The 13,097-nt window shown below is 38.1% G+C and overlaps 1 protein-coding gene across 22 annotated transcripts in view; it reads left to right on the top strand.

The window, feature by feature from the left end:
• The window catches only part of SOX6 (SRY-box transcription factor 6), a 561,796-nt gene that overhangs the window by 244,570 nt on the left and 304,129 nt on the right, over positions 1–13,097 (top strand). For all 22 annotated transcript variants that reach the window (XM_072985711.2, XM_078383897.1, XM_078383892.1 and 19 more), the window contains one exon: positions 9,861–10,071. In XM_072985711.2, coding sequence (XP_072841812.1) covers positions 9,861–10,071 — 211 coding nt within the window. The remainder of the gene's footprint in view (positions 1–9,860; positions 10,072–13,097) is intronic.

Genomic DNA, 13,097 nt, shown 5'->3' on the forward strand with positions numbered 1-13,097 from the left:
AGGCTGTCCAGATCAAGACAGAGGTCCTTTTGAAATCAAAGGAACAGTGCCTTCAAATGCCTGTGACCCTGTTTGAGATGACATTGTTCTGATGGTGGATCCAGCACATTCTGAGTAACAGTAACCAGTGCCTTATCTCAACATCCACATATACCTTTGGCGTTAAATAAAACAAAGCATCAGGCATTATTGTGCAGGATTGTTCTCCACAAGTTGAAAGAAACATTAAGATAAGAAAAGCTTCTTCATGTGATTTATATGCATAGAGAGAAATTCCTTTCTCTCCCCTTTGTTGACCTTTGGCTTCAGAGGGCATGTCTCTTTGATCGGAATGCCTTTCCAAGGAAAAAGGATTAATATTTCCACTGGAAAATACTCCCTTATGTGAGCAGAACCTCTGACATGTTGTAGAATTTATTTGGGACATACTGGTTTCTGGATTTGAGAGTGGGTTTGGAAAGTATTTGTATATTGTGATGGGGCAGTAACGGGCAGCGACTAGAGGAAGAGGTGCACCTATATCATGTGGACAGATGTTCATTTGAAGGATCTGACCCTTGAATATTTGCTCTGTACCGATGGCTGCTTGGAGCCCAGATAACATTAAGGGTGGGGCTACACAGTGCATCCCCAACCTTTGCTCACATGTTAGTCTACAATGAATAATAATTCATTTAAAAGGGCACATACCCCACTCCCATGATTTTGTGTTTTTTTTTTGTTCCTACTATTTTATTTCAAGGTTTCTACTTGGCATTTTTATGGAAATAATGTACAGCACTATTGGGATAGACTGTCTTTCTTCTCTCCACTTCCCCTTTTTTCTTCATGAACAAGGTCCAATGGCTATTGGACTTGCATCTTGTCCTAGAGAGAGGAGCTTAGGTGAAGAGAAGTTTTCCTAGAAAGTTAAAATGAATGTCTCTTGTGTTTGATTTTATTATAGAGCTACTGAAAAAGCAATTCTCCCCTGCACATGTAGATCCAGTGTTATAATGAAAAAAAAAGATCTAGTTTTTTTCTTTGAAAGCAAATAGTAGTATATAAACTCGTAAAGTTATCTAATAGAAAACTGAGCTGAAAGGGCTGTTTGAATAGAAGTTATTTTGATTCATGTAAGTACCGTATATAATTATACCCCATATTCCATCAATTCCGTTTTGAAGCAACAGTTCTCTGTATCACTTAGCAGGTTATTCCAAAGGCTCTTCTAAACTTGATGATTGGTTTTGCAGGGGTACAGGGCCTGAATCAATAATTAGTAGGCAGAAAGTTCCCATTTGTTGAGGAAAACTCTGCTGGCTCTTCTTGGGATCCATACTAATGACCATATGATGTGTGTATAAAAAGCCAGGGAGAACAAGTTGAAGTTGCAGAGAAAGTGCACTCTGAATCAATCAAAACAAATGATGAAAAGATGATCAATATGCTCACCAAAAATAAAAACAAAGTGACTCAAAATAATATATAATAGGAGAGGGTAAAATGCAGGGAAAATATTTAAAGACATGAATTAAATAAATATTGGGTAGGACGTGGTGGCGCTGCGGGCTAAACCGCAGAAGCCTGTGCTGCAGGGTCAGAAGACCAAGCAGTCATAAGATCGAATCCACGCGACGGAGTGAGCGCCCATCGCTTGTCCCAGCTCCCGCCAATCTAGCGGTTCGAAAGCATGCAAATGCAAGTAGATAAATAGGGGCCACTTCGGCGGGAAGGTAACAGCGTTCCGTGTCTAAGTCGTACTGGCCATGTGGCCACGGAAGATTGTCTTCGGACAAAACGCTGGCTCTATGGCTTGGAAATGGGGATGAGCACCGCCCCCTAGAGTCGAACACGACTGGACAAAAATTGTCAAGGGGAACCTTTACCTTTACCTTTAGTCTTTATACCAAGGGCAATATCAAATACCTCTAAAATTTAATAAAAGAAAAATACTCGGTAGAAGAGACTGCCTGCAAAGCCTTGAGCTCATGTGGTGAGTATCTCCATTAGCACAGAGACCCTGATCAACCAACCCTGTATTAATGGAATACTATAAGTATATAGTGAACCACAGTTTGGAACTTTTTAATCAATCAATCAATCAATCAATCAATCAGTCAGTCAGTCAGTCAGTCAGTCAGTCAGTCAGTCAGTCAGTCAGTCTGTCTGTCTGTCTGTCTGTCTGTCTGTCTGTCTGTCTGTCTGTCTGTCTGTCTGTCTGTCTGTCTGTCTGTCTGTCTATCTATCTATCTATCTATCTATCTATCTATCTATCTATCTATCTATCTATCTATCTATCTATCTATCTATCTATCTATCTATCTATCTATCTATCTATCTATTCCACCCAATTGGCCAAGGCCATTCTGGGTGTTTACAACATATATGTATATGCCACCAAGTACCATTTAAAATAACAAAAAATGGAAATAATAAAATTCAAATAAACAATAAACCAAAAGCATAAGAATAGCTCTACTCTTGATGATTTTAAAAATCTACCATCTCCACAGTCCCCTCGCTGCAGCACAGATTAGAGCACTACCTCTCCCTTTTCTTCGAGTTTTGAATACCAAAGGTGTAAAATGCTGTCTTTAACATTTTGCCCTGTAATGTTAGTCAGTGTAGGATTTCAGAAGTGGGGAGGTCAAGCCAGCCAGATGTGTCAGTCTCTTGGTTAAGGTCCAACCCCCCTGCATTCAAATAAAACCCAAATCAGGGCTTATACATTTTTTTTCCAAAAAGGAAAAGCCCTTTTAAATGGAAACGTCTGGTTTTCATCAGAACTTCAAAGCACATGAGACATCTTGTTATCTGTTCCCTGACTGATTTGCTGCATACAGCACTGCCGTGTTTGTAAATATTCAGTCCATGAGACTACACTGTCTTAAAAAATGTTGAAGCTCAGTGAAGAGTCCTGTTGTGAAGTGCGGTGGCTTTACAGTCCACCTTGTTTCTTTCAGGAATAGGGGAGATGTTTTTCAAATATTCACTGGAAGGATATCATTTTAGGCAATGGGTATCACTAGTTGTTTTGTTTATTACATTCTGTCATGTCTTATCTGACTTATAGTGACCCTAGTAGGGCTTTCAAGGTAAATGAGATACTTAAGGAGTGCTTTTATCATTGCCAGCTTGCTTGAATGTTCAGTGGGTAGGTATCTGACTGCAGAGCCAGAGATTGGGACTTCAAATCCCCACTGTGCCTTCTGGGAGAAGAGCCAGCCTGCGTGGCCTTGGGCAAGCTGCACAGTCCCAGGATGGACCCAGAAGAAGGGAATGGAAAACCACTTCTGAGAACTCTCTACCTGGAAAGGGTTGCGATAAGTCAGAATTGACTTGATGGTACATGCTTATTATTATTATTTGTCATTCAGACATACACACAGTGAATTTCCATGACTGTGACCAACAGATCTGACAGCCATCTCAGATGGCCAACAGATCTGACAGCTTAAGGCTGACTCAGCCTTCCATCTTTCTGAGGTTGGTAAGACGAATACCAAGTTCACTGGGATATGTGTGTGGGAGGGTATGTGTATCCTGTAGAATAAATTTAAAAATTGTAAACCGTCCAGAGAGAGCTTTAAGTGCTATGAGGCGGTATATCAGCAGCACACTTTGCTTTTTTTGTTAACCACACAAGTCTAAATCCACTGGTGTGTCAGGGCACCGGTGTGATGTAGCTTCCCCCTTCCTTTTCCTATCTTCATTTTGGATGTCTTGAAGAACAGGGTTTTGAACTGCAGCGGTTCTTCTTCTTATGGAAATATCATATTTGCTTTTATGTATTTCTGAATTATAATTATATTATATATTTTATATGTTCATCTTCCTTGTTTCCTTCATTTCCAGTGTGTAAGTGGGTTCATTGTAAGTGGGTTCTTTTGAATCTCGGGTTCTATAGTCTTGGATTTTGTATTGTACAAAATTCCCATCTCAACTTGCTTGGCTGGGAAATCAGAGTTTGGCAAACTATACTTCCAAATCAAATTGGAAAACCCCATTTCTAATGGAGGATTTGGAAACCTGTAGTTGAGATCTTCTTGCACAGCTTTACTGCACAATGGGAATGACATCATTGACACTAACAAGGGCTTCTTTTTGTGATTTCAAGGCGTGCATGGCATACACCTAATGCAGCCAATTTGCATGTACCCCAGAATTGCAAAAAGAAGCTTTTAATCAGTGGTAAGCTGCTGCTTGCTGACATTCCCATTTTGCTGGTGGATCCCAACCAACAGGATTCTGCCCAAGAGAAACTACAGCGTTTACTGTTGCTGCTGTATTGGAAATATGATTTGTCCAAACAAAGATAACTAGGGCATCACAGCAGGGGAGGAGATACCCTGGATGAATACATTTGTAGATCTGAGGCCAACCAAGCAAGGCTAATTACTTAATTACTTAGGTCTGATTATTATTACTAGGTCTTATATGCCTTTCTTTGACATTTCTGTACAAAGGATAGCAAATCATGAACTAAAATAAAATAAATTAAATTAATTTAAAGTAGGAAGGTAATTGTGGAGATTTTTCTTGATATACCTTGATCTGTGCTGTATGGTTGTTTTAGTGATTTATCTTTAATGCACACACCTTTTAAATAACTATCTTTGTGAATGGAATGCAATTCCAGCATTTTTACAACTCCTCCCTCCTTTGTAGATGATAGCAACAATGCCATAAGAAACATATATTGCACTAATGAATGTTGATTTGAGGTCAGTAGCCCTTGGTAACCACAGTTGCCCATTGTTTTTTTTTTTGTTTGTTTGTCTTGCTATTTGACACAGCCACTCCTCAATCTCTACATATCTACGGTGAGAATGCATACCTCACAGTGTTGTCAACAGCTAACCTTATCCAACACACTTGACTTCAAGGCTTTTAAAATGCTCTTTGGCTTACATCCATGGAGTATTTACTGGATACTGTTCTCATCCAGAAATAGTAATGATGGCATTTTTATCCAAAAATGGTGTCACAATAATTTCACTTGTTTTCTGTAAACCGGGGTAGTAGAGATGAGAAACAGAGTGTGAAACATCAATGAACCATGTATTCTCTCATGCTGAGATCATTGTTGGTGAAAGTGTTGTGCCCTTACAGCGGTGGGATGGAACTTGGTAGCTGAGTGTATGCTGTGCATAGAAATAGTTTCCCATTAATCCCTCTTTGGCATTTCTAGTCAGACTAGGAAAAATGCCACTCTAAAACCATAGTGAGCTGTTGCCAGTCAGTATAGAAAAGTCCTGAAAATGCTCCGACTTGTTTCCTTCATTACCATTACTTTTCTACCGTGTTTTCCCAAATAAGACAGGGTCTTATATTAATTTTTGCTCCAAAAAACACATTAGGGCTTATTTTAAGTGGATGTTTTAATTTACAGTCATGTCATCTTCTGGTTGTTGCACAGTGCTGCACAATGGTGGAGGGCTTATTTTTGGGGTAGGGCTTATATTACAAGCATCCTGAAAAATCATACGAGGGCTTATTTTCAGGTTAGGTCTTATTTTCGGGGAAACAGGGTATATCCTTAGACACTAAGCATAATTATTATTACAGATGTATTACCAGTGGACAACATTGGGTCTTTCCAGAACAACTGATGCCCAATACAGAAATAAAACTCAACTCTATTTCCCCCAATTAATGAATGTCTTGAATGACAAATGCTTTCAGTCATGTACACAGCGTGCAAGCTTAGAAAGGTCAAACTACTACCTAAGAAAGGTGCCCCTTTCTATGTACTCTGTGTGTTTAACACACCTGCAATGCAAGACAGTAGAAGGAGCTCAGGTTTTATTCAAGAACTTTCCAAGTAGTGTCACAAGTGGCAGCCATAATATTAAAAACACGAGAGTAGGCAAAGAACTAGCAAACTAGAATTGTTATCTAGATTTGTCCTGCTTTAATAATGTTATCTGTATAATTGCTGCTTTATAGGTGTACACTGGAAATGTATGAATGTGCCTGGAATATGCAGCCACTTGTGGTTTCCTGACACATGTGCATACTGTTAAATAGATAGTTATGTGGAATTGTGCTGGTGTACATCACATATAGAAAAAGAGTATATAATATTGGCATAGTTCAAATTTAATTCAATCCATCTTAAAGTAATTTTTGAGAACTCCGTTCAGTTCAGTTTGTTTGCTTATAGCTAAATGCTATTCCAAGAAGATAATCTATAGAAACAAAATCAAAGGCAGACAACATAAGAAAAACCTCAACATTCAGAAAATATGAATAGCTGGCAGAATTATAAAGGCTGGACGAGAGCCAATTACCTGAACCTGAATCCTGGCAAGCAGGAGGACTTGTGAGATCTGTTCTGATTAGAGTTGAGCTAATAGCAAATACAAATGTTCTTGTCCAAGTTGTGAAAAGGTGGCTTGTTGTGGTGCCTGCATTTTGGAATGTCTGTCTCTTGCAAATGTGACTTGCTGCTACAATGTTTAGTTTTAGCTGTGTGTTGAAAATGTACCTGTTTATGTAAGCCTTACCTATATAGTTCAATCTAAGATCTAGTGGATTAGGTCTCTTGCTGCAGAGTCAGAGGTTTTAGAGTTCAGTTCCCCACTGTGCCTCCTTGACAGGGACTGGACACAATGATCTGTATGGTCCCCTTCCAGTTCTGCAATTCCAAGATTATCTCTCTTAAAGAGAATATATCATCTTGGATTTGCACAGCATAGTTAATACACACACACACACACACACACACACACACACACACACACACACATATAGAGACAATTGCAAAAATATTTTTGCAGCTTTCTGGATTACCATTGAGTGACTGAACACACAATCGTTACATTCAGGGCAAAACTAAGCATGCAACAAGTAGCCTGGAATATAGCACACTTGGCTTGCACAATTGCTCTTAGACAGCAACATAAGCCAACAGGATAGTAGTCTATATGAATTGTTATTGTCATATGCAACTTTTCAAATGTTTAAATGGTGTATAAATATTCATAAATGAAGAAATGAATAATACATAATCTAGGGGATAAAATGATCCTATAACAAATAGATCTTTTCAAAAGCAATGACTCAATGATCTATAGGATCCCTTACAACTCTGCAGTTTTAAGATGATGATGATGGTGATTTATTATTATTATTATTATTATTATTATTATTATTATTATTATTATTATTATTATTATTATTATTATTATTATTATTATTATTACTATTACTATTACTATTACTATTACTATTACTATTACTATTACTATTACTATTATTATAATATATGAAACAAACCAACGGGCAACTTAAGAAAGAAAACTTGGTCACAAACCATTCTTAAGAGTGAATTACAACACACTCTTGTGGGTAATGCAGTCAAATAGGGATGAGGGCATGTTGATCCGTCCAGATGGAGAGAATTCCATAATTCCTCACTATTGGCTATGCTGCCTAGCAGTTGCAATCCATCTGGACAGACGGTACTCAGAATTTAATAATATTTCTCAGGCAAATCTTGCTTACACAGGACATGCACAGTACTGTTAGTTTATTATAATTCTGGCTGATTAAGCATAAAAGTAGGTAGATGGCATTAATCTTTTTTTTTAATATGCATTTTTCCTCCAATGAGAGGAATGTCAGATCTTGAAGATATAATTGGAAAGCATGATTGAGCATGAAACAAACCCGTACAGTATAATAGATGTAAAGAGTAGCATAGAAAGGAGCAATACTCAGTTGAAAGTTTCTTGCTCTCTCTCCTGTTGTAAGTTTTGCAGTTACAGACTCAGTCTTTCTCGCTGACTCAGTCCATAGATCAAAATATGGAAATAGTCTTATGCTTTTAAAAACTTGGTTATAATTGGTCACTTTTTCAAGTGTGTACTTTCAGGATGTTGGTTTTGGATAACTTCTGCAAACCTATCTAACATATATGTAAATCCTTTGTACTCACCTCTTAATAGAAGGCAGAGAAATTTATGCGAATACCATTGCAGCTAGGATTCAGGGAGATATGCAAAGGGGGTATTCTATAAAACTGATCTTCAATTATCTCTGCAGTCATTAAAGTGCTCTGAAATGGTGGTTAATTGATCAACAGCTCCCATAAAGATATTGAAGGCAGAGATTACCAGGTTTCCTCCTTTACTGAAGAAAAAGTTTAAAGATTTAGATAATATTCAGTAAGGTGTCCCACACATTGTAGCTAGTTTAGAACAAGCTTTGATAAAAACTAGGTGAACTTGTCTATGATAACTAGCTTTTAATTTAATTATGTTTTAATGTTTAACTTTATATTTCAGGTGATAAGATTATAAAGCTCCAGACAAGATTATGATCACTGATGTGGCAATTATGTTTCAAAACTTTTATTGTAAAACTAAATATTTTACATAAAAATGTGAAAATATATTAATTTCATGTAAATTATGACTATTTAATATTTTATATATACTCTCCCTTACACACACACATCAAACTTTCATTTGTATTTTATATTTCTATATAAATTATTCTGTATTTTATATTATATCATCTAATTGTCTGAAATTGTGTAAGTATGCATGTCATCACCTATATGAATGTATATTGTGCCAGTCTCCCCTTCTGGGGGCACTTTGTTGCTGTCCAGTTTTCTCAAGACTACATAGGCTGGTTCTTCTTTCAGGATGCAAAGTAGAGAATTGAACTCCCAACCTATATCCCACTACAGCCAGATATGCCAGGTTATATACAGATGCTTCTCCATTTATTTTACAATAGCTGCTTTGAAACAAAATAGAAATTATATGTAAGTGGTGATTTAGGACAGTGGTGGACACATTCTGTCTAATTTGGCTGTCAGGCTAATATTCTCAAACATGGAGAATAAGCATATGACTTATATGGTTCTACATAATGCCTCACTGTGGAGATCCTAGAACTTCCATCTTTTGTGGAGAGCAGAACAAAGATATACAACATGCCACTGGAATCAGCTCATAGAATCATAGAAAAGTGAAGTTGGAAGGGGCCTACAAGGCCATCAAGTCCAACCCCTGCTCAGTGCAGGAATACAATCAAAGCATATCTGCAAGGTGATTATCTAAGTTTTTCTTGAATGCCTCCAGTGTTGGAGCACCACCAACTCTTGAGGTAACTGGTTCCACTGTCGTACTGCTCTAACTGTTAGAGCAGTTATTTCCTAACTGTAATATTTCTGCACTGATTTTTAAAAATTATTTTTATTTTTAAATTTATACTCACTGATGAAGAACCTTAGGTCAAACAGGTAGACAAAGTACCTGGACACAAACATCAAATACTCATTTTTAAGGCTTTACGGGAACAGTGCAGTCATTAAAGTGCCTCAGGAAAATAAAATCAGGGAATTCTTATCTACAGGAGTAAGGAAACTGGAATTTCTGAGCTAGCTAACCTGACTGAGTTGAAGATTAATGCTGAGATATGTATAATTCTGTAATGCCTACTGGTCAAGATTACAAGGCAGGAAGGTAATAATAGGGATTCAGCCTAAGCGTCTGCTCAGGTAGTGAGTGTTTTCTCCTTGATGGGACAAGCTATATACACACTTTTGTTGTTTGCAATCTTGACAAATTTTCCTGAACAGTTCCTAAGAGTTCTAGAGAGAAGTCATTTGGAGCTTTTGTAAATTTGCTTCTAGTGGAAAGAATTTAAATAAAAAATAGATTAAATTCTGAGGGAACAGCAAAAGGCTTGCTGAGACATCAATTTTTGTGTGTGTGAATAATACAAGTTGAAATAAAATTGAAGTTTTTGGGTTCAACTCTGGTATTTCAGGATGTTCATTTGTGTTATTAGTAACAAATGTTCCTGATACTAAGATATGATTTTATTTACTTTTTCTTTATTGTCTTCTTTCTTTACAGGAATCAGAGAGTAATAAGTTATGTTCCTTATATTCCTTCCGAAATACTTCTACCTCACCACATAAGCCTGAAGAAGGAGGTCGTGACCGCTGCGAGCTAATGACCAGTGTTAATTTCGGAACTCCAGAACGCCGCAAAGGAAGCCTTGCCGATGTGGTGGACACACTGAAGCAGAAGAAACTAGAGGAAATGACCAGAACTGAACAAGAGGGTATGTGTTACCTAAGCATGCAGTAATATATTTTCTTTTAGTAGATTCATCCCTCAGGTAAAATACTGCATCTTAAAACCATACCTTGTAACGTGGTGAATCTACATTTGAGGCTCTAGTGTTTACAGAACTACCAGTGAATGTTGTTATGCTATGTTTATCTGGGGTGGGGAGAGAGACAGACACGTGGAAACAAACTCCCCCCCCCCAAAAAAACCGCAGCAAGCTTTATTTGGCATAGGAATCCATAGAGTACCATTCATTAATAATAATAATAATAATAATAATAATAATAATAATAATAATAATAATAATAATAATAATAATAATAATAATAATAATAATAATAATTTTGTGTTGTCAAATCAATTCTGACTTATGGTAACACTAAAGCTTATTCTAAATATTGTTGTTCTTTAAGGTTCTTCATGACTCCTATATTTTTTTTGCTGCAACAAACTAACACAACTACCTGCCCTCCCCCCCCGGCAATGTTATATGTGCCTGTTTGTACCTGCCACACATGAGATAGATTACATAAGCAAGGTCTACGTCCATGTTGTACTGGCTCATTAATCAAACAAGATTCTGGTTGTAATTGAGGGAAACAGAGTAAAAGGCACATTGGTGCTTTTGTGGATGGTGCAAGAAGTCGCCTAGGACATTGGTTTCAATTTGTTCCTCAATGTGCTTAATCCTTTCCCTTCAGTTTGGCACATGGCCAAGGCTGACTGGCTTGGGGAAAGAATGCAAGTGAAGAACAGATATTGCCTTTGGGATTTCCCATTTTGGGAAGTGCCCTCTGGTGTATGAGAACTGTTTTTTAAAACGATGCCATGAGCCTGTTGGTCTGTGCTTCCAGAAGCTCAAAATGCCCTGGAGAGAGGCTAAAGTTGTAAAGCATTTGGTACATTAAACAACAACTGTTGAATATAGGTATGTTTTACTAGTATTGCAAGGGCACTGTACAACTTTGGAGCCTCCCCCCCCCCCAGTGATGTTTGTATGATTTAAGCATATGGAACTGTGAGAAATTGTGGCTACTCTTCTGTAGTCTTCTGAATTTCAACAGGTGTCATTCACATGGTGGAATTGGGAACAGAATAGACTTTTCAGACATTAGTGAATCCAAATCCTGATAATAGACTGAGACTTAATAGATTTCGATGACAGGCAAAGGGAGATGTCAGTTCCAGAATTTCAAACGTAAATCTAGGACAGGGCTGTGAAATGTATGATCCTCCAGATGCCAGTGGTCTGCATTTTTTTCCAGCCCTGCTAACATAGCTCATGGAGAGAGGTTGATAGGGAGAGCTATCATCCAGCAACATCTAGAGGGCATGTATTTCCCATTCACACTGAAAGACTTTACAATTGTGGAAAAGATAGAGCACTGTGTCTTAAAATGAGGGTGAGGGGGTCAAGCTATACGCAGATCTATGTCAGATTCTACATCCATTTTTAACTTGTTTTTATATGGCAAACATGTAGTTAAATATATTCTCTCTTGGTGTCTTAAGCTTTTCCACAGTGATTGTCCCAGTTTTTTGTTGTTGTTTCCAGATTTTCACATTCATCTGTCTTTGAACTTATAGTTTTGAAACTTTTTCTTTCTTACAGAACAAGTTGTTGGCATCAATTTGATGGCTAAATTGTAGGAAAATATTTTAAATTTAAATTTGAGCTGATCTTTTACTAAGGGATTTTATTTAAAAAGTTGCTCATACTGCAAACTTGTTAAGGTTTGTTTCAGGAGTATTTTGTATGAAAAAATAATGTGCCCACAAATATTTGCATGATCTGTATTTCCTTTGTGAGCATTACTTCTGTTTTGTAAATTTGCTTCTAGTGGAAAGAATCTGGACAAAAAAAAAGAGAGAGTGAGATTACGTTCTGAGGGAATAGCAAAGGGTTTGCTGAATGTCCACTTTTTGTGAATAATAGAGCGGTCAGTACTGCTCTCCCCCCACTAGTTACTGTATGTGGGTCAGTCCTCCGTATGCTGTAGCTGACTTAAGGTTTGAATGTATGCCCACTTAGTTGGCTTACATTCAACTTACATTTTGGTAGGCATGTATGGCATTGGCATATGGTACTCTTGTACACAAGTAGGGTGAAAGTGAGAGAATTCTAAACTACTTTGTAGTTGAACACTAAACTCTAAAACAGGCTTGTCCAACCTGTGGCCCGAGGGCTGCATGCGGCCCAGGTCAGCTCGTAATGTGGCCCAGTGCAATTTTTTATTTTTAAAGAAATTCCAAAGTTTCAAGTTACACTGCCAGCGCTTGCGGCCGGAATGTGGCTGGGGCATGTCATAACAGTAGAGGGGGAGAGAGGGAAGAAAGAAGTAGTGGGAGGGGAGGGGACAGGGGGCTGCGTGACTGCGTTGTGCCGTCCCCGTCAATAGGTGGACCCCTCCCGGCCCCATAAAGCCGCCGGAGTCGAAGCTGGCAGCCTCTGCTGTCTGAGATTGCAGCTGTCGGTAAACACACTTGGAGCGGGGCTGCGGAGGATGGCTAGGGCTGCCCCCCATGCGGCCCAAACCAAATGTATGTGCGGCCCAAACCAAATTTTCATCTTCTAATGTGGCCCAGGGAAGGTGAAAGTTGGACACCCCTGCTCTAAAAGATGGCAAAAAGTGTGTGAACTGATAAAATGGTGCTTTTATTGATGAAACTGGAACTGCCAGTTTAATATATTTGTATATGTAGCTGTCTACCTATAACTTGAATATTGGCTGCATATTCCTGTTGAATTATGTTCACACTGAGTTTTTTTTTTTTTTGCGAGAGGGAACTCAAGTGGCTGATTGCTGAATGGCAGCTATTGTGAAATGACAGCAAATAATTGTGTATATTGCCCCTTTTATGATATTATACTCTATAACATGCAAATAATGGCATGAAGGCTCTGTGTAGGCCCCAAATATGGATATGAAGAATATTTCCAGAACTGCTCTGTTTTTGCAGTTTTCCAAATCTCACTTTGCCAAGGTTTTTGGTTGAGGTTGCCCTGTGGTCAAGAAA

The sequence above is a fragment of the Pogona vitticeps genome, chromosome 1, assembly GCF_051106095.1.
Source record: "Pogona vitticeps strain Pit_001003342236 chromosome 1, PviZW2.1, whole genome shotgun sequence".
Classification (NCBI taxonomy): Eukaryota; Metazoa; Chordata; class Lepidosauria; order Squamata; family Agamidae; genus Pogona; species Pogona vitticeps.